This window comes from Drosophila eugracilis, unplaced genomic scaffold (genome assembly GCF_018153835.1).
Source record: "Drosophila eugracilis isolate 14026-0451.02 unplaced genomic scaffold, ASM1815383v1 contig_2147, whole genome shotgun sequence".
NCBI classification, from domain to species: domain Eukaryota; kingdom Metazoa; phylum Arthropoda; class Insecta; order Diptera; family Drosophilidae; genus Drosophila; species Drosophila eugracilis.
This window is the reverse complement of record NW_024573030.1, coordinates 450,281-477,022: the sequence shown is the minus strand read 5'-3', so window position 1 is coordinate 477,022 and position 26,742 is coordinate 450,281. Positions and strand designations below refer to the sequence as shown.

At 39.2% G+C, this 26,742-nt stretch overlaps 1 protein-coding gene across 9 annotated transcripts in view; it reads left to right on the top strand.

Annotated features, from left to right (window-relative positions):
* LOC108110389 overlaps window positions 1-26,742 on the top strand; it is a 45,262-nt gene that overhangs the window by 12,688 nt on the left and 5,832 nt on the right. For 3 of the 9 annotated variants that reach the window (XM_017219437.2, XM_017219436.2, XM_017219435.2), the window contains exons 3-13: window positions 9,996-10,264; window positions 10,439-10,594; window positions 10,657-11,485; window positions 14,711-15,651; window positions 16,024-16,187; window positions 17,320-17,902; window positions 20,203-20,324; window positions 20,402-20,476; window positions 20,999-21,153; window positions 25,357-25,448; window positions 26,349-26,541. In XM_017219437.2, coding sequence (XP_017074926.1) covers window positions 10,136-10,264; window positions 10,439-10,594; window positions 10,657-11,485; window positions 14,711-15,651; window positions 16,024-16,187; window positions 17,320-17,902; window positions 20,203-20,324; window positions 20,402-20,476; window positions 20,999-21,153; window positions 25,357-25,448; window positions 26,349-26,541 — 3,439 coding nt within the window. In that variant the 5' untranslated portion in view covers window positions 9,996-10,135. The remainder of the gene's footprint in view (window positions 1-9,995; window positions 10,265-10,438; window positions 10,595-10,656; window positions 11,486-14,710; window positions 15,652-16,023; window positions 16,188-17,319; window positions 17,903-20,202; window positions 20,325-20,401; window positions 20,477-20,998; window positions 21,154-25,356; window positions 25,449-26,348; window positions 26,542-26,742) is intronic. The other 6 variants (XM_017219443.2, XM_017219442.2, XM_017219444.2 and 3 more) reach the window with 6 other exon arrangements.

Sequence of the window (26,742 nt, the reverse complement as noted above, 5' to 3'; positions counted from 1 at the left end):
TTGTTAGATGGCCGAAACGATGACCAGCTATGGTACAGTGAGCAATAAATCATAATTCCCAAATCCCACTAGTCCTTCAATATTCAAATCCGGCGATTTTAAGCCACTGTACTCGCACTCCACTAGAAAAACAAAGCTGAAAAGGTCCTGTAGGCGTCGCATTGGTCTAGTTTAATGGTGATTAATGATCAAGTTTTTTTTTTTTTTTTGACAGCGACAGCAGCGCAGTGAATGAAAAACAAGCTAAAAAAAAAAAGTGTAATAATGTTTAATGTCTGTCATGCAAAGTAATAATACAAAATCATTTTGTGGCTCGGAAAAACAACCAATCACAACGAGGACTAATGGATGGTTTCATTTATGTGATACACGTTTTTCCCCTCTCACATTCGCTTTCTGTACATCAAAGTGTCTTTGGAGTTATCTAAAGTTATCTCTTTAGAGAGAGTTTAATATTGTTTTTAAAATTCCTTCAAAATCGCACCTTTTTGAGTATGCACCCTGCATACTTTTTAGTTTTTCCAAAACTCAAGCAGTTGACAATTAAAGACCCTCAATTCTGTTGATATTTAGTTCTGTGGGTGCTGCAGTTAAGTTGACAGTATTCATTTGATGGACCCTCAAGGGCTGGATCATTTGCATGAACCGTTTCCGGCTGCTGTCGTTGGTCCTAGCCCAGTCAGCTTTTGCCCAGTGTCAGTGTCCCGGGCTCAATGTACTTGGTTTGGTTTTCAAAGCGGCACCAGGAAGGCATCCATCTGCCGCATCCTTGGCTTCGTTCTGGCTTCATCCTGGCAATGGCAGGACACAATGTTGAGCACCTGAAGGCGCATTGCGGCTAAGTTGATTCCAAGGAGCGAAGCTTTCTACCCACATTTCCCCAAAACCCTCATTTTCCTCATTTTTTTTCCCCGCTTGAAAGAAAAGCGTCCAGGCATGCTGTCGGCATCATTCGTCTCTCATCATTTACACTAAAGAAAAAATTTGGTTTTAATAGAAGAAAATCTAGGAAAAATATCTATAAATTGCTTTCACATTCTTCTAATTAGTTTCGAATTCCCCAAAGCTGGTAACTTGGGAATTCTTAGTGATAAAACTAAACTTATAACCCATTTTGCTGAGTGCACTCAGGGGAAAATGTGCACGAAATTGTTGCGTGCAATAAAAGTAAGCCGTGAGTCGGAGCTAAAATGCAATGTGGCTGATGTTGCTGGTATTTAAATGCCATTGGGGTGGTTATGGGTGGCAGTTCTGGTTGTTACGGAAAATGGGCGGAGAAAGTGGTGTGGCAAACAGTACAAATGAAGTGGCACGCCAGCGCCTGACAGTCGCTTGAAATGTTTCACCTACCATCTGCAGTACATATTCTCGTCTCCGAAAATTCCACCCCTCAGTTGCCACTTCAACTGCTGCACTTTATTATGTGAAATTAATTTTAATTAAAAATATTTCTGAGTTGACGAAGTGAGCATCTGATTATGAGAACTATAAAGCTTGTCACCTTACGTTTTCATATAATACCAAAATCCAAATAGATATAAAACCATATAACATATAATCGTTTATATCTTTTCTAAATATCTTGAGATATCGCTTAGCTTACGATTACAAAGGTTGCGAATAAATAAAATTTACATTTTTTGTATAGAAATTGGCGACGGGAACGTCGCGATAATGATCCGGCCAGCAAGTTGACAGTGATGAAGCCCTCGGCTGACAGCTTTTGGCTTTTGGGACTAAGGGTTGGGGCGCCAATGCCCTGACAGATGCCTGACAACTGATTACACACCCCAGTTGTCACCCCTTCGGCATTGGATTGGTATGCCACACAGTGGGCATATTCCAGGAATCCCAACTCCCAACTCTTCAGTTTCAAAGTACCCGAATACCATACCCTTTCTTTCGTGGAAAACAACCTGATTGAAGGCAATACTAAAAGTAAGGAGATAAGTTTTTTTTTTTTTTTAATCAACACTTTGGTTAGCTTTTGTGTTCACCGTCGCTCTTTTGGATTATTCAATGTGCCCGACAGTCAATCAGGCGTGTCTCGAATGCATTAAGATGGTAGAAATGAGAAATCCCCTTTAGGGATATAGAGTACGGCAGTATGGGTATCCATTGCAGTCAGCGCGCCAATCGGTCAGTTTGACGTGATTTATAGAATTGCGGAGGTTTTCCTTTGTTTCACCATTCCGTTCCGATTCCCTTTCTTTCCCGTTGTGCTATTGTCTACAACATTTTATCTGCAGTTTCGACTTGGATTATATTTCCATTTGGTATTTATTTTGACTTGATGTCGGGAATTTTCTGACAAACGATGGCTCAACAGGTGGTAATATCCCTTTACATATGATGTTAAGGTAAGGAGAGTTTTTTAGAACAAAGGATTCGGTAAATTTATTTCCGATTCGTTGAATTTAGTGAAAGGAAATTTCCTTTATATTTACATAAAAAGGAAACATTTTGTGGAAAAATATTTGACTAATTAACTTGAATTCTGTGCTAGTTAAATTTTTTAAATCCAAGTTCCAAGACAAACCGGGAATTTGTAGTAAATAACAAAAAGGAGAAAACTGTACTAGTTACGTGAAGAGTGTGAGAGTTTGGCAACTTTTGTTAGCCATAGATAGTGTCGCTCGGTCAACCCAATTAACCTCGTGTGAAGCCATTGAAGCTGCATAGCCAACTATCATCCCTCACTGACTTTTCCGTGCCCCATGTGCCGTCCATGTGCTCAATTACGCATCCGGAGCCATCTTAATGCACCCCAACCGAAACGAACCGAAGTGTCTGTAGTGGGAATCAATTAATAGCGGCAATGGGCATCAATTAGCGTTTGATTAATTGGAATTGGCGGAGTGGAAAGTGATTTCAAACATGCTTCAGTTATAGAGAAGTGCACTACTCCAAGTTGAAGCATCCCCTTAGTGGGCTATACTAGTTAAAGATCAAATATCAGTAGATTTATATAATCTTACTTGAGTTTTCAATATTTCATACCATTACCATACCAAAAGTTAGAGTAGTTTTGACCTAATATCAACCAGATCAGATTATATGAAAGTTATGCCCGTGGGGAAGTCTATTTTTAACTTTGGTGACCCACTTGTACATGTCGGCACATTGCATTGGGCATACACCCCCATGGGAGGTGGCAGCCATCAAATGGAAGCATCAATAAATAAATACAAAATTCAAGTGGCTACTTCCTGAGGCCGTCAGTAGCATTATAATTTCATTTGCCAATTTATTTTGCAGTCCATTTGGCATAGTTTGCATATTTCTGACAGTCAATACAATACGGTTATTATTCTTGAAAAATTGGCAGTACCAAGCCAGCCGTAGTATGCCCCCTTGCTTTTTAGAAACTCATATTATAATGGGGTCTTTAGTTGATTTATTGCATTCGATATACTGGCAATTCGTTGTTGGCTCCTTTTGTTTATCCTTTGTTAACAGGCAACAGCATTGTTGGAATTTTTGTACAATGAGGGAAATATAATTGCCGCTTTTTGCCATTAATGATTGCAAGAAATGTTGTACTCGTAAATTGCAATAAATAATGCCAGTTTAATGGTGGATTTATCTCACATTTAAAGGACTTTAAGTTTATGTGAGAAAATGCAAAAATATTTTTAAATTGGTTAACAAGAAGAACTTTTTATTGAGAATGTTTAAGTTAACACAGTTCATATCGAAATATGAATTGCAATATATTGCAAATATGGTGGCATTGATATTTATATTGAAATTTATTAAAGAGATGCACTTGTCAAAGATTCAGTTTCCATAACATTAAATTCGGACAAAATTAATCTCTATCTCTATAATATTAAAATATAAATATTTGTTCGAAATGGCATTGCCATACGAAAAGGCAGCAGCTCTACTTGACATTGAAAATGTTTATAGACTGGTTTATTTACTCATCTCGATTTCTGGGCTCCACAAGTTGAACTTCTGCATTTGACTTGACACGAATCTGGAAATGTTTTCATATAAAAGAATCCCTTGATTGCCCAGTTGGCTGCAGGCCAGTTCTACCTACTAAATATCTGGATGCTATGTGGGTGGGTTAAAAAGAGGATACAGGACTACTCTACTCTTAGTACATGGTCCAACGAATGTGTATACGAACTGAGAAATCAGTGGAAGGTGAAAGCCAAAGTTTCTATGCCCGTTGGCTGTTGTCATAAAACTTTATCCCTGTCATTACAAACGCCTTAACAGCTAGATCAACATGCCGCAAGTGGCCTTCTCCCTGGATAAATATCAGCCTCTCACTTTTCCCAGCTCTTTCTTTTCTTTTTGCCAACCCTCGCCGCATGACGGGCAAATCTAAAAAAGAAAATACAAAATCATAGAAAAACTGAAGCATACGAGAAATCACTCTAAGAAAGTGTCTATAAGAAAAGTTATACAAAACATACAACATATTACAAAATTAAAAGAATTTTTCGATTTTTCAAACATTTTTATTTACAACCATTTTTATGAAGTTGAAAATTGATACATTCCTTATTGATTTAATTTGCTATTTCTCCTTGTGTATTACATTTTTCTGGAAAAAAACTGTGCGTAGTGGCTCGGCTCTGGTTCCTTTTCTGTTATTCTTTTCTTCTTCATAATTTTTTTTTCTTGTTTTTCTTTTTGCGAGAGGAGATGCGAAAAGGCAAAAGGGAAGAGGTTTTTGCTTAAACATTTATAAGGTTCAGCCTCCTTACCCCCATTACCCCCATGCTGTCCGCTCTCTTTGCCCCATTCATTCTTTTCATTCATTTCAATGGAGTCCATTCCTTTTCCTCACACTTTCCCCCCCGACTTTCACCCACTTTGTCCACTTTCTCGTCATGTGTTGTAGTTCTGCAAATCCAATTTCATGCGCCTTTTTATTTATTTCTGGTTCCTTTTGGCCAGTTTTATGTTTTGTGTTAGTTTGTTGCCCAGCGCAACGTCGTCCAATGACCAAGTGCCACTCCACATCCAGTTGCCTTTTTTTTTTTTGGCTTTTACTTTTTGTTGTTCCCATCCACTCGAAGACATTCCTTTGCGACCTTTCGATTTTGGGTCAGCTTTTGGTATAAATTATCAGGTTCAGATGGTGGAACTCCTTGAAGGAATTCGCAAAACTGTCGCGACCTATGCAAACAATCAGCGGAAAAGTTTCGATTCCGAAAATGAGAAATGAAAAAAAAGGAAAGGGTTTTGGGAGTTGGAAGGGTGGCGGAAAGTCAAGTGATCCATCCGGAACTGGTTACAGTACGCAAAAAGTAGTAATAATATATACAAAAAAATTAAAATTATAAATCAGAAAATAAGGTTATATAAGAGGTATATTAGCTTATGCTCTACCAAGTTTGTCTTATATATTATTTTATTGTTTAAACAAAGAATTTTGTATACTATTCTGTGAATTTATCAGTGCAAGAATGTCAAAAAACAAAGTTGACAAACCTCCAGTTTTGTGTACCCGCACTCTGAATATTCAGTATTCTGGGAAATGGAAAAAATTGAAGAGATATTGTTTATTTTCCACTAGAATTGATTGACAGACCGTGAAATTATTTAGGGAAATGTATATTTAAAGAGCTGCAGTTGAGTATGTCAATGAACTGTTCGGTTTTTGTGTTTATGTTCTTATTTTGTTTTCATTTGACTAGTTTAAAAATTGAACTGCTGATGGGTGGAATTTTAAATGGATTCTCAATGGGTATTGTAGGTATTAACCATAAATCAGGGTAAGACAATTGTTAAGGGAGAATCCAATTAGGTTTATCAATCATATGTAATTGATAAGCAATTAACTTGGTTGCATGTTGCCTTCGGTTAAATATTAATTCCTCTAACTACCCAATGTTACTATTGTATTCCAAGAAATGCATTGGCCATTGAAGGCTGAAATTAGTATTGACCTTAGACATGGGTCTTCTGTTACCCGCAAGATCCAACGCAACCAGCTAGTTTTGGCCCTGAATATGGCTGCCACTGGTACTTAACCTCCAAAAAGCAGCAGCTGCAACATCTTATTGCCCTCCTACCTTTATGAGTATATATATATATATATATACTCGTATATGCCATACCTATGACTGCCCTTGCTCTAGGAGCTCTCAATTGGTTCACATCTCATGCTGTTTGCCTTTCCTCAGACCCCTCTTGCTTTGCACCCTCTTTTTACCCCTGTTTAAGACCTTCTTTACCCCTCTTTTCCACCCATATCTCTGGCCGCAGGCTGTGGCTCATTTGGCGTTTTGTAGCATACCTATTTGGGCAGGTCATAAATTCATATACATATGCATACAACCGAGGTGAAAACAATACAACAGAGCATTCTTACAACTTGCTGACTTTTTATGAAACCTTTTTCAGCATTTTTCAATAAATAATTAGAAAATTAAATTTCTAGAACATCTTTAGTTCTGGGAAAATAATAACAACTCTAGAAATCAGTATTTTTGAGTTTTCTAAATAATTTGAAGTAATAAAACTATGAAAGGGGTGCTGTATATTTTAACAGGAAAACTTGAAATATTTAATTCTAGTTAAAATAATTTAATTGTTACAAAAATGCATGTGTTAACCTTGCCTTTTCCATGGATTTTTCTCCAGAAAATACAGAAAATTTTCCAATATGTGCATTTAATAAAAATATGTAATAGCTGGGGTTAGTTTTACCTTTCCAATGAAAGATTTAGGCTTTTGCAAGGGTGTAAAAAACACTTTTTTTATCCCTAACTTATCCCCTATGATCATTTTTTGTTGAGAAATGATTAATTATATTACAAATATATATACCATGTGCCATGTGCCACTAATAACTCAACCGCAACTGTATGTATGCACACAAACAAACAAAAAAGATAGATAGGTGAGTGAGTGAGTGAGTGGGAGGATTGCAATTTGCGTCTGAAATTGGGGCCACGTTGCCTTTTTGGCTCAATAAACTCTTGTAGCCATATTCTCGGATGCCCCTAACTCCGCCGTTCATTTAATATATGAATAAGTGAATAAACCATAAGACAGAGAATAATATGTTGCTGGCAGCCATCTCTTAAATCTTCTCCTTCGTTTCGGTTGAGTTTACATTTGCTTTGCTAATTAAAAAGGCTACAGGGATATATGTGTGAGTGGAGATGCCGCTATTCGGACTTGGATTCTAGGCCATAGTGGCTAAGGTATGTTCATATATATACATATATACATTTTTTGAAACGCTGTCCTTGTTTCCGTACAATCATCTGAGGACACTAAACGCTTTTTGAAAAAAAAAACCCCTAGCCTATCTCCTTGTCATGGGGATTTTTCTACAGAGAAGAAAGAGTTATGAGTAATGAAAATTCCTAATTTTGTTTTAAAATTATCTTTAAACAACGTGATTTTTCTCTTTTGTATTACAATATTTATTCATCTGAAATGTTTTATAGAAGTGCCCTTTAATTTGAATTGAATTTTTCTTACTGTGCACCCACCTACACTCCCCCAAAGAGCCATTCACTGTGTCCGCAACTTTTTAATAAGCCCAACGCGAGAGTCTGGGCCAGGTTCCCACTTGACATGGTTGAGCTGGGGACTTGACGAAAGAGGCTAACTTTTTTTTCTCGTTGTTTTACAGCCCAGAATGTTTGAGTGAAAAAAAAACAAAAAAAAAAAAATTAAAACGTTGGCAAAAAGGGAGGTGGCTGGAGCGGTTTGTACTTCCGCCGACGCCTCGCAAATTGCCGAAGGGGGCTTCTGACCCTCCGCCCACAAAACTTTTCCCACTTTTCCCACAAATTGGCAGCAAATTCGAGCTGCAGTGGAAAATTAGAGGGCATTATGGTTATTCGTTATTATAGCCCGGCAGCGGTTAGATCAAACGCTTTCATAAAGCGGATTAGGTTAGGAAATCCCCTCATTAGAAAGGAGAATACTTTTTCCCCATAAACACTTGAAATATATTCGTAAGATAGAAATTCATTTTGCAATATCTTCTTGAGATTTCTCTATAAATAATATATTTTCCAAGTACTCAAATTTTTCAAGTGTGCAAATGCATTTCGAGTGGCTTATAATTTGTTGCGTTTTGCAATTAAATTATTTTTCGCGACCGATGACCTCTTCTTGGAAGGCAAGTGGAATCTTGGGCTTGGCGGAACAGTCCAGTCTAGACTGCACTGGGGCACGCCTCTACTGTGCTAACAAAGCATATTATAATGGTCACGCCCAGAAAAAGTGTGGCAACTTGTTGAGTCAACCGCTGTGAAATTCAATTTGTGGCTCCTCACTTTGGTGACGGTTTACAGTGCACTTCACCATGCACCTTCCTCTCATTAACTTGCAATTTGTTTTTTTTTATGTTTGGTATTTGAATTATTATCTTTATTAATGACTCGCTTTTCTTTTTAAGCAATTGATATTGTGCTGGCTTAGTTTTTTAAAATAAATTACTCTTAAATTGTCCACAAGTTGGCTCTTGTATAGGGTGGCCCATGAAAGATTTGTATTTTAAAATCGCTTTAAAAATATTAATATATCTCAATTTTCTTCGTTTCGTAAACCGCAAACCTTCTACTAAATATCTGACACATTAACAATGACATTCGAAATGTCAAAGTCAAAATTATCGATAGTTCGAAAAGCAAACGCTACATGGGCCACCCTGTACCTTATTTAGGTCCACTTTCTAGATAAATATAGCTACTTATATTTACAACATTTGAAAGCATTGTTTTAATTTCATTTTTTAAATTCTCATCTCTAACTTCAATCTACACTTTTAATTTAAGCTTAGTCTACTTTTTGCTAAAAAATAAAAATCCCAAAGTCGCAGGCGCGTTGAAGTGTGCCAAACGAATTTCGCTAAAGTTGCAAAGTGAAAATATATTTTTGTGGTACGCACATCTGCACCTCATTTACATGTTCGGTGGGAGGGTGGAGTATTTTTATATATATATATATTTTTTTGTTATACAGAAGTGGCGGTGGGTTTAGTCCATTTGCAGTGTATAAAAGTTGAATAAGTTGTTTGGTGTCCAGTCTGAAAAAGAAAAAAAACCGCCATTAAAATAACTTTTTGTGCCATGGTTTTTTCTCGTTTACAACTCGAGATGGGGGTATATACATATGTATAAAAAAAAATATATATATAAGTTTCTTCCGGGACGTATACCTATATTGGTGTGACACCTCGAATGGCAGGCAAACAACTTCAACATCAGTTTTGTGAGCCGCGGCGGTCTGATAACTTTTCAAATTTAGCCGCTTGGAAAAAGCGAGGCTGGAGATGGTGGTAGGTAGAAAAAGCCCAAGATGATGGAGAAGTTGAATGGGAGTTTTTTGGGGAAATGGGAAATGGTAAATGGAAATGGTAATGGCGAAGGGGTGCCAAAAAGTATGCTAAGTATTTTGACGGCACACAACCAAATCATTTTACCACCCACCCACTTACTTACCCTTGAGTTGAGCTTGAAAGAAGTTCGCTTTCAATTAAAGTTCAACAACTGAGGAAACTTGGGTATTGGTCTTAATCTTAATCACAGCGACCCTATAACAGCCACGGATGCGATTGCTGAATGAATGTCTTTATACAAAGAGAAATTCGGATTTTTGTGAACTTAAAACGGCGTTTACTTATTCGTAGGCTGAAAGAAGCTTTGAAGATTTCCATTTCCATTTAAATAAGAAAATTTTGATTCTAGAAAATTGAAAAAAAAACTTAATGCGGGTTATGATTATGTGTTAAAAAAGAAATCAAGTAATATATTCTATATGTTACATGGTTTTTGGGATACATTTTCTATACTTTTCTCTTCTTGGACTTCCAAGATTTCCTTTTAGTTTCACAGATCGGCAAAGGATGAGCGCACCTGAGATGTCCAAATAGATTTAATTTTCATTTATTTTATTTTAAATAATTTTCATTATTTTCGCCTCTATCGCTTTTGCTGTCCCACTCTAACCTTGATGCGTGTTCTCTTCTTGCATGTTACTTTGTTTGCGACGACGACGGACCAAAGAATAAAAAAAAATTATAAAGTTTTTTCCTATAAGAAAAAAAGAAAAGAAGAAAATAATAGAAATACAGAGAGATAAAGAAAAACAAAAAAAAATATATATATATATAAGGATAATAGAGGAGGAGAGTGGTATAGGAGTCATGGATACCAAGTTGGAGGCTCGTGGCCAATTTCCGGCCTCGTTCCCGGACACGTTTAAGAACTTCTTTGCGATGATGAACGAAGACGAGGATCATGTGGGCCTGTTTGCCAATCTGCTGGAGGATAAGGTATCCCCTGAGACCCTTCGCCCCCCTAAATTTGGATGATCTTCTATATACGAGCATGTCCCAAAACCAAACCAAATATCGTTCCTAAGTGTATTTATATATATATATATATATATACATATTAATCGGTGTGTTCCCCCGTTTTCTTGGCTATTTTTCCTTGCTATTTTCCAGGTTATTCCACGGCAAAACAGCCCCGTCCAGCCCCAGCGGCAGAGGTACGGTGGCAGCATGCGGAGTCACAGCGGCGGAGATCGCAGCGATCGAAGGGGACGAGCTGAACGGCAATATCAGCAGCAGCTCCAGAATCAACAGCAACAGCAACAACAGGTAAGTTTTTTTTGAAAATTTTTACTTAAATTTTTTTATTTTTTTGTTTGACTTATTTACAGCGTGGCTATCAGTCACGAAGCCGCAGTGGCAGTGGCAGTGGCGTTGACCTTTTTGCTAATCGGAATGTAAGTTTTTCGAACAGTAGCAGCCGGGTAAATTCGCTGCGAAGGAATCGCTCGAGAGGATCACTGACCCTGAGCAGCAATGGATTAAATGCTTTGGGATTGGGACCCGTAACCCTGGCACCGAATGTCAGCTCGAGCAGTAGCGGCAGTGTCTTGGACTTGACCGTACCGGGTGCTAGTGTTATTGGCGATCCTGGAGGAGAAGTAAGAGATGGTATAGAGGGAAGAGAAGGAAGAGATGGAAGAGGAGGACTAGGAGGATCTCGCTCGAACTTGTATCCATCACCATCGAAGACCAGCTTGAAGCCCTCCTTGAAGACTTCCACCTCGACCGTAGAACGTGGTTGTGCTCTCTTTCTGGGAATCGACGGTAACTTACCCTGTCACCACTTGAAGTCATGCTATCATGATCTTCAACATGATCATTCTACAGATGGCCTACAGCATTTGCAGCAGCAGTTAAAGGGTCAGCAACCGGGAACGTCACAGAAGCATGTGACATTGGCATGTTGTGAGTGTGTCTGTGGCAGTTCGAAGGCAGCCCGTTCTGGACCTGATGGCGAGGATAACTGTGGCGCTAATTATCCAAAGGGCTATGCCGGCGGTTATATGCTACCATCTACACCCAAATCAAAGACCATTGATAAGACTAGTACTTACACTTCTGCTGAGCTGGCAGCCTCGAAGAACAAGAATCTACAGGAACGACAGGAGCGTCAGGAGAAACGGGGATCGGTCATTCTAGAAAGGGCATTCGACTTCGGTGAGTTTTAAAAAGAAATATTAACATATTTAATATCATTTAGTGAATAAGAATTGAACCAAATTCTTAGCACTTTAGAGCTTGAATTAGGTTAATCATGATTAGCATAGTTTTTATCCCTGATTAAGTATCCGCACTGTGCCAGCCTTCTTATCACTTGACAGTGTTGTAAAGCGCAATTAAAAGCGCACGCAATGCAGACTTTTAACAGCGAGCACAAAAAAAAAAAGTTAAAAGGAGGGGTAAAAAAAAAAAAATGAAAAACAGGAAATCTCGGCCATCTGGATTATCGCAACGGAAATGCAGGCGCTGCAGGGGCTGGCTCTTGATTAGGGAATTAGTCACCAGCAACTGGGCAGTGAAAAGGGGATTATCCAGTGGGCGGCAATGGTTTCTCCACCATCAGCACCACCACCGAGGAGGTGGACATGCCACGGAGTGCGGAAGTGCGTGCCATGGGCGGTTGCCCCAATTGCAGAACGAGAACTCGCCTGCCTGGTTTGCATGCTGCACGGCCATCGCCTGGCAGGTTAATTAAGACTACCCGCCTGGTCGTGTTTTCCCGTGCACAAAGACTGACACTTTACGGCGACAAAGAAATGGGCCATACTCCGGGGTCCTCAATCTCCAGACTCAATGCTCCATGTTCTCTGTTCTCTCTCTCCATATTCCGGATAACAGAACTAAAGGCAACCGGCTAACGAGGCCGCAAGTCACCTGCCGGATGTTAGGTTCCTATTGCTTTGCCAACGTTGTTGCGGCTGCCACATTGATGCAATTGCGGCTGTTTTGTGGCACCTGACAACAAGCCACGAGGGAGACGTTCCAAGGAGCCAAGTCCTTCAGGTTCATTCGAAGCACTTAACACCGGACACGCATTACACTAGCCAACAAGTGTTGGCCATTGCTCCTGCCCCTTACAGTTCTTATAAAAGTTATAATATGATTTCCTTTCTATTTTCTATGTCAATTAAAGTTTTAAAGTGAAAATGATTTGCAGAATTAATATTTCTTATGTTTTATAACAGCTAAACATCTTTCCTTTAAGCTGCTGTTATCAAACTAAACAGTTTTCATTGATTTTAGCCTCAGGTAATAACAGCAAATAATATTAACTATACAATGGCCAAGTTTGCCAGCTTTTTAGAAAGCTTTTTAATTTAATTCGACTGGGAATCAGCTTAAAGCATTAGCTTTCGGTACTAGACTTTAAAAAATTATTTAATGTTATTAAAGAATCTCACAAAAGCACTTTGTTTGCCGAAGATAATTTACTTAAAAGTCTGTTGCTAAGCTTAGGAACTCATGGGTATTGATGAAATATATAATTTATCCACCAAAACGTAACCATATCTTCCATTTTGCTTAAATCCATTTTAAACTGCCTTTAAATAATAAAACGGTTAAGTCAAGGCCGCGGCAAAGAGCCAACAAACACGAGCCGGAAGGCAGCCCAAAAACGAAAATTAAACATCAACTTAAAAAGTGGCAAATGAAGAGTATAAAAAGCGAAAAAGGTCCGACATTTATCCGCTGCCTGTCCTGAATCCTTTTTTCCTGCTTCTTTTTTGCCCCATTTGTGAGGGGGGGAGGGTTAAGAGAGGGAAACGGGTGACATTGACGGGTTACACGGATAATCGGCTCCTTTTTTTGGGGGGTGTCCTCTGTCTCTGTCCATGTACAAGCCGTCAGGTGAAAGGATTCCAACTTAAAGATACATTTTGCCTTTGTCCTTTTAATTGCATCTGGTAAACTGTTGAATGGAGGAGCAGCCGCTCGATAAATGAAAAGCCTTCGACTCATTTCTATAATGGATGGGTTCCTTGTGATGATTAATTCGTCTGAATGCGTTAGGAAAATGTTTGAGGACCGTAAAGGGCTTCAAACGTTATGATTAATCAGTGGGATCAACTCAATTTACTGGTTAAAATCATGCCCTCAAATGAACAAAAACAAATCTAACAAATGGCTACCAAAAGGCCCCAAGGCAATGCTCATTAATCGAATGATTAAACTGCAAGTGCCGACAATAGATATTGTTCAGAAAATACCATTTAATATACTCCAAGTAACAGTTAACAAAAAAGAAAAAAGGAAATTTAAATGATGCCGGCATCGTAAAATTCTTAAGCTCTGTCGGCGAAGAATGTGCCACACGCTAATTAAGAGAAAGCACCCAGGAAAGTTTCCTAGACAAACTCGGAGCCATGAAATTTAATCATAAATATGTTGAAAACAATTTTTATGGCCACCCATTGGACATGGCTGTACTTCTAGGGGGTGTATATATATAAAATAATAAGAATATAGACTGCTGAGACATTTTACTTCACTCTTTAAAATGTTTAAAGAAAATTTTTTATAATATTAAAACTACATTTCTTTAAAATTGAATCCCTTGGGACTAAATTAAATTGGTTTCTTGTTTCACAATTTCATGTTGTCTCTTAGGAAAAGTCAAAGTTCGCACCTCTTCGAGGCGTAACTTTTGAGTGACAGGATTTCCGCGTATCAAATGAATATTTAACTGGGTATCCGTGGGGTCGAAAGTCTGTTAACCTGTCATGTGTGGCCATATTTTTTAGCGATGTGCGCTGGGTCTAACCGACAATTTTTATGGCGCTCACCGACGCATAAAGAGCCAAAGTTTATTAATTTTTTTTTTCTTTGCCCAACAACAAAAGGAAACAGCAAAGAAAACTTAAGCTTGGCTATAAACATGTAAACAGAAAAGTAAACACACACACACACACACAGAGAGAGAGAGAGACAAAGTCGTTGGGAAATGTCTCGGAAAAAGTTTGCTTTTTGGGTTCTGGCAAAACATTTTCATATTTGACTTCAACTTGGGAAACATAATTCTTGGGAAAGACACGGATACACACACTTACATATATAGACAAAGAATGGAAATATATATATGTAGACACCCGGGCACAGGTGTCCCAGGTGTAAGCTCCAACTCTCACAGTTTTCCATAAAGATAAGGTTTTTGGAAACCTTGGGTTGTCCCTCCGGAACTGACCACATTTGTTTGGTTGAGACCACATGGTAGCGGTTAGTTTCTGTCAACTGGTCAGCGGAAGTCCTAATTAACATTCAGTTTTTCTAAAAAGGAAAATCCTATTTCAGTTTAGTTTAGTTTATATATAAATATTTATTCAATTAGATGAATGCATTCTCTATTATTGTAATGAAATTTCCGTTTGCTTTTATTTTATCCTGATTGCTGCCCGTGGTTCCGGCTTGGGTGCCCAGACGCCAGCTGCGATGAGAGTGACAGTATTAGTAGCAGCACTCATAATCCTGTGCCCTCGCCAGCACCACATCAGCCAGCGTATAATGTCCTAAAGCCGATCCTCAAGCAGCCGCAGCAGAAGACGATGTTGCAACAACAACAACAACAACAACAACATCAACAAACGGTAAATGTACAGCAAAACCAGGGGGCAAACCATCAACAGTATCAACAGGTTGCTCACCAGCATCATCAAGGCGTTGCCCTGCAGCAACAGCAGCATCAAGTGGTTACCCATCAGCCACATCAGCAACAGGTAAACCAACAGGACTATGACCAGGTAAACCATCAGCAGCATCAACAGGTTAGCCACCAGCAAAATCAACAGGTTAACCATCAGCAGCATCAACAGGTTATCCATCAGCAACATCAGGGAGTTAACCAACAGCAGATGATCCACCAACAGCATCAAATGGTAACCCATCCACCACACCACCATCAACAGGTGGCGCATCAGCAACTACCGACACCTGGAGTCCATGTTCATCGTCTTCTTCCCACACCACCAACACACAGTGGCAAGGGAGCGTTCCATACTCGTGAGGCGGCCTTGCAACGGGTGCAGCAACAGAGTGGCTACTACAACCAAGGACCCAGCACCTCGGCATCGGCCTACGGTTATAACCAGTCCATGGAGCATCAGCAGATGCAACAGCAATTGCAATACGATCAGCATCAGCATCAGCAGGATCTTCAATTCGAACAGCATCAGACGCCGCATCAGGCACGTCAGCTATATTCTGATGACACCGAATTGGATTACGATACTGAATGGGAGTTGGACGAGGAACCTGCCCCAGAGATCGTTCCACCGCTGAGCACTTTCAGTGATTTTGTCAATGCAGCCCAGAATCCAACTGGCAGTCGTGTAAGTATTGATCTATTGATAATTATCTACTGCACAAAACACTTTCCATACATACAATTACACTTTCTTAAATCAATTGGAATATATTATAAAATTAACATTACAAAACATTTGAGTATTTTGATTTTTTTTTAGAGGGATCATACCCAGAATTGCTGCTATGAAATTTGCTTAAATAATTATTTCATTTCAGTTGCAATTGTAATTGAATTGCTAACGCAGTTGCGTTAGCCCAAATCCCAAATAAAAGACACTTTGACATAAATGTTAATATTGCATTATATACAGTCCTGTAACACAAAGTTCTTTTTCAGCGACACCTCTAACCCCTTACATTTGTCTGTTTATTTTTGATCATATCACCATTCATAGCAGAGTCTGCGGGCCCAGAAGTCACCGATTTTGAATAGACGTCGCGCCTCATCGATAGCTGGAAATTTATTACATTCGGATTATAATTATACCAGGAATAGTATCGGTGGAGCACCGATCGACTCCAACGATTTTCAACGCATTTCGCATAGCAGTAGCGCCAGGTGGGTTATTATTTATAAATTTCTTATAAATTTCTAATTCCAAGTTTTAAATGAACTTACTTTTAAGTCACTTATTAATTGTATGCATATAATTCAACTCTCAGTCGTTGGTTAATGTTGTTAAAACAAAAAAACAGAAAAAAAGAAACAATTCGTCAGTTTTCCTTTTTTGTTTCACATTTATGGAGAAGATTATGGTGATGATAAAGTAGCTAAAGCTTCAGGCAGAAGCCCTCGGAAAAGGCGGTCCAGTCATAAACAAGAAAAAAAAAAAATGATAATTAAAAACTTTTGCAACAATGCCCGGTGGCAGGTGGGTAGACGAGGAGGTCCACCCTAATTAGGTGACCCCGACCGCCTAGAGCCCTCAACTGTGACCTCTCGCGCCGTCGTCGTCGCCACCTCCTTGTGCTCCTCAACTTGCCATTGTCTTTGGCATCCCAGAGCGACCTTGGCCCAATGGGTTTTTCAGATTGAAACTGCAGATTTAATGCCAAATGGCTTTTCAAATGTTTTTTTTTCTTTTCTAATGCTTTATTCAGTTTTGCAAATCACGAATAATGGTACGATTAAAAAACAAACATAGTGCACTTTTTGCATTCCTGAAGAAGTATAGTTCTTTTGTTCAGTTGTAAGTTTGAAACATTTATGGCTTCTAGCCTGGGAAACCAGGAATTTCAAGGAAAACTAAAAGCTTTAAGTGTTTGCCCTCTTTTATAGAAATTAAAGAGACCTTTTTATAAATCAGAATTTGGGTTGGTACAAAAGCAAAAGAGGTCACAGCGTAAAAATAATGTATCTAGAGAGTTTCATCTTCTTTTACCCGCCGAATATTCACTGTCCGGCTTAATAAGGTTAATAACGCTGAAAGCTGAAAGCTAGTGGGTCTGGGCCACTTTTCAATCAGTTTTCATCAGGCTCGCTAAGTGGCCTAATTATGAGCTGGAATGCAATTTACCTTAAGCCCAGCTATGGGAATGTTGAATCCCTGGGTAGACTGAAAAATATTTTTCAAGTTCAACTTAACACAAAAAATATTTCAAATATAATTACCAAAGTTCGTTTTTGAGCTGAACTAATAAAACATTTCATAAATTTTTATATTTTATAATTTATTTTTCTATAATTTTAGGGATCGTATGTCTCTGGCCGGAGTCCTGACCTTTCAACAGGCCATGTCCGGAGCTGTGTCACCACAATATGGCACTGTGGGTTCATTGAATCCCCAAGCTTCCGGTTCTGGTGAAAAGAAACCCGGTATGGTCGGAGCAGATGCCATGGGTGGAGGTGGCTTACCAGGCGGATCCTCTCATAATATCAATTTGACAGTGGGTCTGGGGTTTCTCGGTGGATCAAACACCACCTTAGCTGCTGTCGCCGAGGTAACTAGTGGACCAGATGGTAATGGCGATTCCACCGATTCCCCATCGCCCGTCTCCATGATCCCAAGTAAGCAACAACAACAACAGCAGCAGCAGCAGCAGCAGAAACAACAGCAACTATTAGAGTTGCAAATGCAGCAGGAGCGGGAGGATTTGCCAACCCATTTGCCAATGAAACGAGAACGCGGCGTGGGTGAATCCTCGGGGGCTAGTACATCAGGCACCGCCATAGCAGATTTGGCTGCCTCAGTCGTCTTGGCCTCCCATTCTGGCAAACCCTTAACGGAGCGACAGCGCTTGAGGACCTCCAGCATGCCGGCAGAAAGTCGCAGGGTGAGTATAACTTTAATATTACATTTTTATATATTTATACTAAATATTTACTTTTAAACCGATCAAAATTTCAATTTGAAGCTAACAAAGTACTTCAACTTAATATTCGAGACACATTTAACCCACATCTTTCCACAAAAACGAGGCAGTCACTGTAACTACTTATTTTTGGGTGAAAATTTGGCAAATGCATAGTCATTCGATGCGGGAACCAGTTAAGCCAGTTCAAGGAGCCAGCTCATGGGGATTATCGCACCGACATGGGACGACAAGTAATTGAAACTCGGCCCGGGGAACACAAAAGCCATTTAAGGACAGCCATTAGCACTCCACTCGACAGTGAAATATTCTTAATAGTGCCACTGGCCCAAAACCAAAAAGAAAAGACAAATAGAAAAAACTAGATGTATATACAAGACGAAGAAACCAAAGATTACACATGTATCTGGGGGGGAGGTGAATTTCTGTGGATGCCGTTGTGAGTAGGAGTTTGGGCCAAGTTTCCAGCATTCAGCATGAGTAAGCATTTGATACATGGTTCTACTTTTGGCCCTCTGCTCCCGGGTCATTGGCTGGCTGAGTCGTTTTTGGGGGGCCAGAGTAGTTTGATATTGCCTCTGCCTGGCAGGCAAGCTTATCATGCACCCGACTTCCACCTATCCCCCAGTGGCCAGACCCACTTGTGCCTGGTGTTTTCCTGTATCGTTTTTGGCACATTTGAAAAATCGCCATAATCAGCGGGCCAGCTAAGTGCACTCTCACTAGATTCACCTACATTTTGTTTTATTAAGGCAGTTTCAGGAGTTTGAATGTACTTATTTTTAGTTTGGAAGAAAGTTCATTCAAGGGATAGTAGGAAAAGGAAAATACTTTAAAAAATACCCATTATTATTTTATTAAGTATACGTTTCAATATAAAGTCTTTATTTTAAATTTATTTTTATTGTATTTTCTAGTAACAACTTTATATTTTGCTCAGCAAAATATTTAATAAGTACTTAAGGGGTCGTGTCATCCAATTGTCCCATAACTGTGTGCCATTAACATGGATTTATGGCTGCGATTGTGGTCGTGGGATCTATAATCCCCAACGCTTCTTTGGCTGACTTGCACTTGTCTAGTCGGTGCAGCTAATGTAATTAGTTTGTGAAATTGCTCGAGTGAAAATTGTGCAATGCGCGTGCTGCGCGAGCTACGTGCCACGTGGAATTCCTGCACCTGCCACCAGACGCTGTGGGACTACGAAAAACGGCAAGAAAGTGGAGCAGTCGTCGGGCATTGACCCGAAGTTTTCATCATTTTCCGGCACAAAAACTTTATGCCCGTCTCGCATCGCATGGATTCCAATGCAATCGCACGTTGGCTGCAATTAAAGTGAGCGAACGAGCGGAGAACCTTCAAAAGGAATCAATGGCAAGCACGTAGATGGCTCCAGGCCAAACGGGGCTTGGGATTGGTATTGCGATTGGATTTGGCCAAGTCTGTAGAATGTAGTATGCAGTCTGTAGTCTGGCGGAGTCTGAAAGTTCAGCATTAAATGCGAAATAGTGTCAAGTGTGGGGGGCACTCGACACCGAAAAAGGGAAGAAACTTGTCGACTGCAGTCCCAGATCCATTCACACTTCACCTCATCTTCAGTCGCTTGCTGCAAGCAAACAAAAAAAAAAGTATATAACAGGGTGGCTGAAACCCCGAAGGCAGCCGAAAAAGTGCAAAAACTTTTCAACTACCATGGCCCAAAAGGGCAACCGCAAATATGTGTGTGCCATAAGCCCATCGGGGGCCATCGCCCTGCAATTGGCAGGAACAGAATGCGACTTTGGTACTCGTTGTTGTCCGCAAGAGGTGTCTTAAATCTCTTGGATCCATCGTACATTCTCCATACGTAAAGGCTTTATTCACACCTTATTGGACTGCTTAAATGAAATCAAACATTGTCAGACAGCCTGATTGGTTTTCCTGTGCCAGGACGTTTATTTATTCATGGGCAGCATTTACTTTTCATGGGTCTTCAAATTCCTTTCATCAAGGCTTAGTATTTATTTTTATATTTATTTTACAAGCATGCTTGTGAGCCATTTAAGATTTTTTAATATTTAAAATGAAGAGGGAATTTATTGACTTTTTTACGTTTTTATTAAAAAGTCAATGGTGCGTATGAGTTATTTTTAAATGTATGACATTGCGTATACGTTTTAGGAAAGCATACATGGCGTATGAGTAATTTTGTAAATTGGTCATAATTTTTCATATTCTTTGTTAATTTTTCTTATAATTGTTATTTTATTATATTTTTTCAGCCCCGTTTAGCGGAGATGCGACGTTCGGCCATTCATGCCGGTGATCCGGACATGACCTACTATCGTCTGCGCAGCTTCAGCATCACTTCCCATGGCATTTGCAACTTGGGAGATTCCCTTAGGTAAACTATCCAAGTACCTGTTATTTTCCACAGACTCTGGCATAGGTTTTTCTTTTGTTATTTAAAAAAAAAAACAGAAGCCGCAGGTCACGTTCGATCAATTCCGTGACTTCTACTGGCACTTCAAACAGTGGCGTGGATCGACACAATAGGTAAGTTCAGTGGTTCAACGTTCAATGTACATCGTCGTTCGGTGAACAAAAGTGACTGGGATGGCAATAAATTGTTCAAGAAATGACAGTTCACATGGCGACAACAATGCAAAACGTGCGGCATTTTCACGTCTATATAGTCTGACTAATTTCATACAATTTCCACACCAAACAATTTCCGCTGCCATTAACAACGGCATTTTGGAGTGTGAGATGCCCAAAAGATGAAGATGATTCGCAACAATGGCAAGGCGTTTCCCATCTTATTGTCAAAGGAAACGCCGTCGTTCTAGCACAGTGAAACTTTTTTGGAAGTTTTTTTGTAGAATTTTTTAAAAGTTCGATTTTCATAAAAACCCATTTTTTTGGTGTAAATAGATTAATATATTTATGCTTGTAGTATTTAAACTTAAAGTGTTAATATTCTTATTGCTAGATTTTCGGTTGCTACTTTGATGAAACCTAACCCACTGTGCGTTGATATTTTTGCTTATTATTGTTATTGCCTGTATCTTATCGTAGCAACGCATCGGGAGCATCGGGCGAAGTCATCGACGGGGATCCAAACGTTCCGGCCTACAAAATTGCCATGCTCGGCGGCTCCGGAGTGGGTAAAACCACCCTGACATACCAATTCACCACTTCCGATTACATATGCGCCTACGACCTGAGTCTCGGTAAGTCCGCATTTATTATTTAACACAAAAAGCACACACAAATTTATTAATTGGCAATTTTTTAATTTGGCAAATGTAAAACTATATATTTATCAGGCCTGCCATCCAAGTTGATATCGCCAATCGAAAGTTCATTTTCTATATCAAAAAGATATATCGCTTTCGGTTGACATTTTTAGTCTGCACTTGTATACAGCTCGCATATTAGATAATATTGTAAAGTTTATCCTTAACTCTTGATAAAATAAATATAGAAATAAAGTAGATTTGTTTTATATTTTAGTAGTTTTTGTTCGGCACATAAAGTAAGGCTTGGTTAATAATTTGTAGTTTGTAATTAGAAAGTAAAGAAAGAATTTACTAATCCAATTTTTTTGTAGACTCGCTTTTTTGCTACTTGTTTGGGCTTGGTAGAATCACATTTAAATAAAAATTAAGATGCATTCCCCCAATTTATTTTTGTCTAGAGAAACTTTAAGGCAAGTAATTGAAAATGAAGTTACTTCTCAAGAGTTTTATGAACGCGAAATCCTGTCCTGGCTCTTCACTATGCGGCTTTTAATCAAACACATTTGCATTTTAATTACGGCACAAAGTCATAAAATATGAAAAGCACCAACGCTAATTTCATTAACTTTCGCGACCATATCACCGGATCTGAAGTGTGGGGAATAGCTAGAGAAAATGGGCCATGATGGCTGGATGGTTTTCCACCATCCACTTTGATAACCGCTTTGGAGCTTTTAAGTGGATTTTCAGTGTGAATTGTAGAATTTGCACATCACTGACATTGGCTTAAAGTCCTTGTTGTTTGTTGTCCAGATCAAATCGCATTAGTCTACAAATATACTTTGTTAATATTTGTCTGTTTTTTTCTCCTCCGATAGCCATAAGTTTATAAGTTTCTCTTGGTCTTGGCCAAAGTCAAAGCCAAAGGCCAGATATGTGTGGGTCCGAATATTGAGTTAATTAATTGGAAACCCAAAGATGCATCCATGCACAGCCAAAGGATGCATGCGGTGCGGTGCATTGCGTAAAGTTGTACCTACGAAGACGAATTAATTGAATTGCTGGCACTATCGAATTACCTTTTGAGCAGCGAACTTTAATGGACCACGCTCATGTTGGTCACTGAGTTAATTACCTCTGGTTTATTCTAGCACAACGGCTTAAGTCCTTGCTTGGATAATCTGATAATGGTGAAAGTTTCCGAAACCCAATATTCCATTAGCAGCAGATAATTGCAACTTGGCACAGCTTGTCGTTCGTGCAACACGTGTGTCGCCACAGTAACACCCAAAAGCAACAGTTGATGATTTTGATTTTAGATTTATGCTGTGTGGACTGCTGGTCAACACCTATATATACACAAGGATTCAATGCGTTTAATTTTCAGTTTTGATGTGTAAATTTAATAACCAGCACCGGGCTTAATTCTATTGTGATACTATAATCAAATGTAGGGCTTCTACATTTTGGTCAAAACAAATTTAGTTAGAGTGTGCTGAGAGCTCTGATATGTATATTTAATTAGATCATCTTATCATATTGATTTTTTATTTCCGTGTAATATGGATTGCGTGTGTACGTACTTCATGCCAGCGTTTGTATTTTCCGGACTCTGTGTTGGAATTTTCTGGCATCCAGAGGAAGGATCTAGCTTACGGGGCCAACAAAAATGCCTTTGCTGTTCATGCAGGAATTTGCTGCTCTCTAGTCTGTCTCTCTCTCTATGGTCGAGATAATAAAATCCCTGAGAGGTTTTAATTAGCCCAGAAGCAAAGGCCAACTTTATGACAGTTGAGTGTGTGCCCTTTTCTGTTTTTGGTTAACTATTGTTGGGAATTACCATAGTCGTATTGTCCTGCAACTGCTTTATACTGCAGGATGTCCACTGCTTGCACTGCTTGATGCCTGTTTCCTAAAGCCTTCGTGTGTGGTTTCTATTTTTTCTGAGGCATTTTGAATGTTTTGTAGCTGAACACGCAAAATAGCCTGGTCTGTTGCGTGTGGGCGTTGTGGTCTTAGCCATCTTTCTCTAATGGCTCGCTAACGTTGCATGACCATGCCACGCCCTCGAAAGCAGATGGGAAATTTATTATATGCCATGTCCGTTTGTTGTATAAATCTAAGTGGTTCTGATTTTCGAAAATAGCCTAGAGGAAAAGTCTTAAATTTAATCGGTAATGATGTATATTTTTCTAACTTTCTTTTTATTTTTTGCTGGTCAAAAATAACTATCCTTCGGGCACAAATGCACTAAAAACGTTTTTTTTTTAAATTTATATTCTTAGAGGCAAGCAAAGAGCATATTAATTGCTTTTATAAATAGCAAATATATAAACCTCTTTATATTTAAGCCACTGTGAAAAGGTCGGTCAAGCATGACCGGCAGCCTGTTGCATGTATATCAAAATAGATTAAATGAGAGCACCTTCATTATGGTAAAGCAGGCAAACTATTGAGCTTTGTTAATAATAATCCCCCACTAATTTCTCCAGCAAAATGGTCATTAAGGTCTTAGAGTAAACCCCACAAAAAGCAGGCAGATGCACGCGCTTTGTATATTTGGTTTGTTTGCTTGGTTTAAGGGCAAGTGGCGCGTGTAAATCCCTTGTCTAAATAGAATGGTGCTTCCTCAAATTTAACGCTTTTCATTGGTTTTATTTGCAAAAAGCATTTGTATAATTGCATTGCAATGACTCGGCGAAGCGGTTGGCTTTTGTTACTTGTCAATTGCATGACTAATCGGCTAAGCCGCCAAAAGAGCCAAGGACTCATTAGGCAGGATGAGGATTCTGCTGAACAAAATACGGCAATAGAGCACGTTTGCTTTTTTCCATTCAGTTTTGTGGCCCCGCCCACGCACGGTAAATTTCTTGCAACATGCAAATTAAGCTACGGAGTATAAAAGTTTTTCCTTTTTTTCTTTTTTCTTGTCATTTTCCATTGGCATGGGGGAATGCACGAATGACGAGGTGGGAGCTTTTGTGTTGGGTTTGCCGGGGTTTGCAGATGCGGGTCGACTGGCGTCTAAATATTTGCCACAGCTGAATGCAAACAGAGTTGGACGCAAGCTGCAGTCATTGTCTGCTTTTGCGACTCCTTTCCAGGACCTTTCCGTCCTTTTTCCGATGCCTCACCCATCCAATACGCCCCATCATCTTTTTTGGCTCGCGTCAAACTGCTGACAAAGCGTGTACTGGGCGTTGCTCATGCACTGCCAAAAAAAAAAAAAAAACATCGCCGAATAGCATGGGTCAAAGGTTTGTGTTTGGCAGAAAAATTCGCTTCATGGCTCACCCAAAAATCCGTTGTTTCAAATTTACATTAAACACTGCCCTTGAACTTAAATAGTGTGAAATTTGGGCTATGTGCCGGTTTAGGGCATTAAACTTAACTTAAACTTAAACTTAATTTGGAGTTTAACTCTCCCTCATAATAAGTTGAATTCTAAACTTAAATTATAACATAAATACTATTAAATACTATTTTAAAATGGATTTTTATGGGCTGAGTACTTAAGTTAATTATTTTGTAAATCATAAAAACGCAAAAAAATTAATGTTTTTCTTGTTATTTTGTGGCAGTGTTTTGGTGACATAGCACTTTCCGTGTACACCACTGGGGCAGAAGCCTTTGCCAGTTCGGAGTCCCGAGCTCCGTGTCCTGTTACCCTGCACCATATGCCCTCCTTCACCCCACTTCAAGTTCACTGTCTGCCTCCTCCTTTTTCACGTTTTATGGCGCTACGGTTAAAAAAACGAGTCAATGTAGAAAGAGTGAGAGAGGGGGGTAGCGTCAATTGCGACATTAACTTGCTGGGCAAATAAAATCACTTTGATTACGGTTTTATGGGCGACACGCCCATCGAACGCCCCGCAAAGGTTGTCGCCGCCTCTGGTGCAATTTGATCGATTTTCGACCCTTTGGAGAAATGCATTTGAGTACTTGTTATTTTGATTTCCTCGAAAGTACTTAGCATTTGGGGTTGATTTCTTGAAAAGCAGCAGTTCCTCCATACTTCTTCGTACTAAATAAACGCTTGTAGAATGCACTCCTGCTTGGGTAGTTTCCTATATATTTTTTTTTTTGTAAATAATATATCCTAATTATTTCGTAGAAACCTAACCAGTAAGACCTAGAGTTAAGGGCATCACAAAGTGTTTTTTTTTTTTGTTGTTATCGTTTGTTTTTTTTTAGATGATGATTATGGGCAGAAGACGGTATCGGTGCTAGTCGATAACATTGAAACGGATTTGGAAATAATTGATCATCCCGCGTGCGAAATGTCGGTGAGTAAGTAGTAGTGGTAGAGCAACTCCCATAATGTAGGTATAGTAGTAGTAGTGGTGTAGTGTATCGTCTCCCAACAGAAACTCCACCCAACTTCAACTTTTCTGTAGACCCTACTCATCTGGATGGAGGATTTTATTTTTCTGATTTTCACAGTCTGGTTGAGTGGATCATGCTGTAGGTTAAGAGCCATCTGCCACTTTTGCCAAGTGTCATTAACACTTCTCTGCTTCTGCCGTCACTTTAAACAAGAAACAAAGTGATGGGTTAGGAATTAGGTGCGGGAAACACAAAGTTCCCTTTAAAAGTTAATCAAATGTTTTCTTGGACACATCTCTCTCACTCACTTCATTTATATTTTTTGTTTGCTAGGAATACTAATTAACACAAATTAAACGCAGTCAACCTGCTTGAAAATCATTTTACTAAATGTTTTTAACTTAAAAGGTTTTATATTTCAAATAATAGGAAGTGTATACAGCTTAAAGCTGATTTGGGTAAATAATTAAAAAATTCTACATGTCCTAAAAACCCCTTGATTTTCAGAAATTACATTTTGGTGCTAACTACTTGCGAGGAGCTTTAAGTCTTTAGTCTAACCAAGGTCAGTTGTCTCAGCTGTGAAAGGCGCCCAGCCAAGCGTCTCACATGAACCTAGAAGGCACGTCTCATTCTCGAGTGGATGGTGGTAGTCCCCTCCCAATCCCATCCTACCAACTACAACCCACTGTCCAGCTTATTCCACTCCCATTGCCCGCTTGGAAATTTCATTAAAACGATTTTTTCGTAGCCTACTTTTCTGCACCATATGGTTCATCTCTCATTTTGTTTCTACTTTTTTTTTTTTTTTTTTTTTTTTTGTTTCTTCCTTGCCACAAATTTGTGTTGGCCCCTTTTAGACGGAGGCTTTCTGCGCCACCTACAACATCGACCTATTCGTGGTGGTCTACTCTGTGATAGATCGAAACACTTTCGCAGCAGCCGAGCGAGTCCTACAGTATCTCAAGGAGAACGAAATGCTCTTGTCCCGCGGAGCCATCCTGGTGGCCAACAAAACAGATTTGCAGCGACATCGCGTCGTTACGCGTCAAAGTGAGTACTAGCTAGTATATATTATACATACCCTATGATCTGATTAACTGGCTGGACTAAGTGGATTGTTTATAAAGATTAATATAGTCTTTCTCTATTTCAAAGATTTTTGAAAACTAATCCAGTTGGTCAGCAGAATTGCATATTTCATACTTCATGCTCTCAAACCTTTTCATAACTTTTCTTTCTAATATTCCGCTA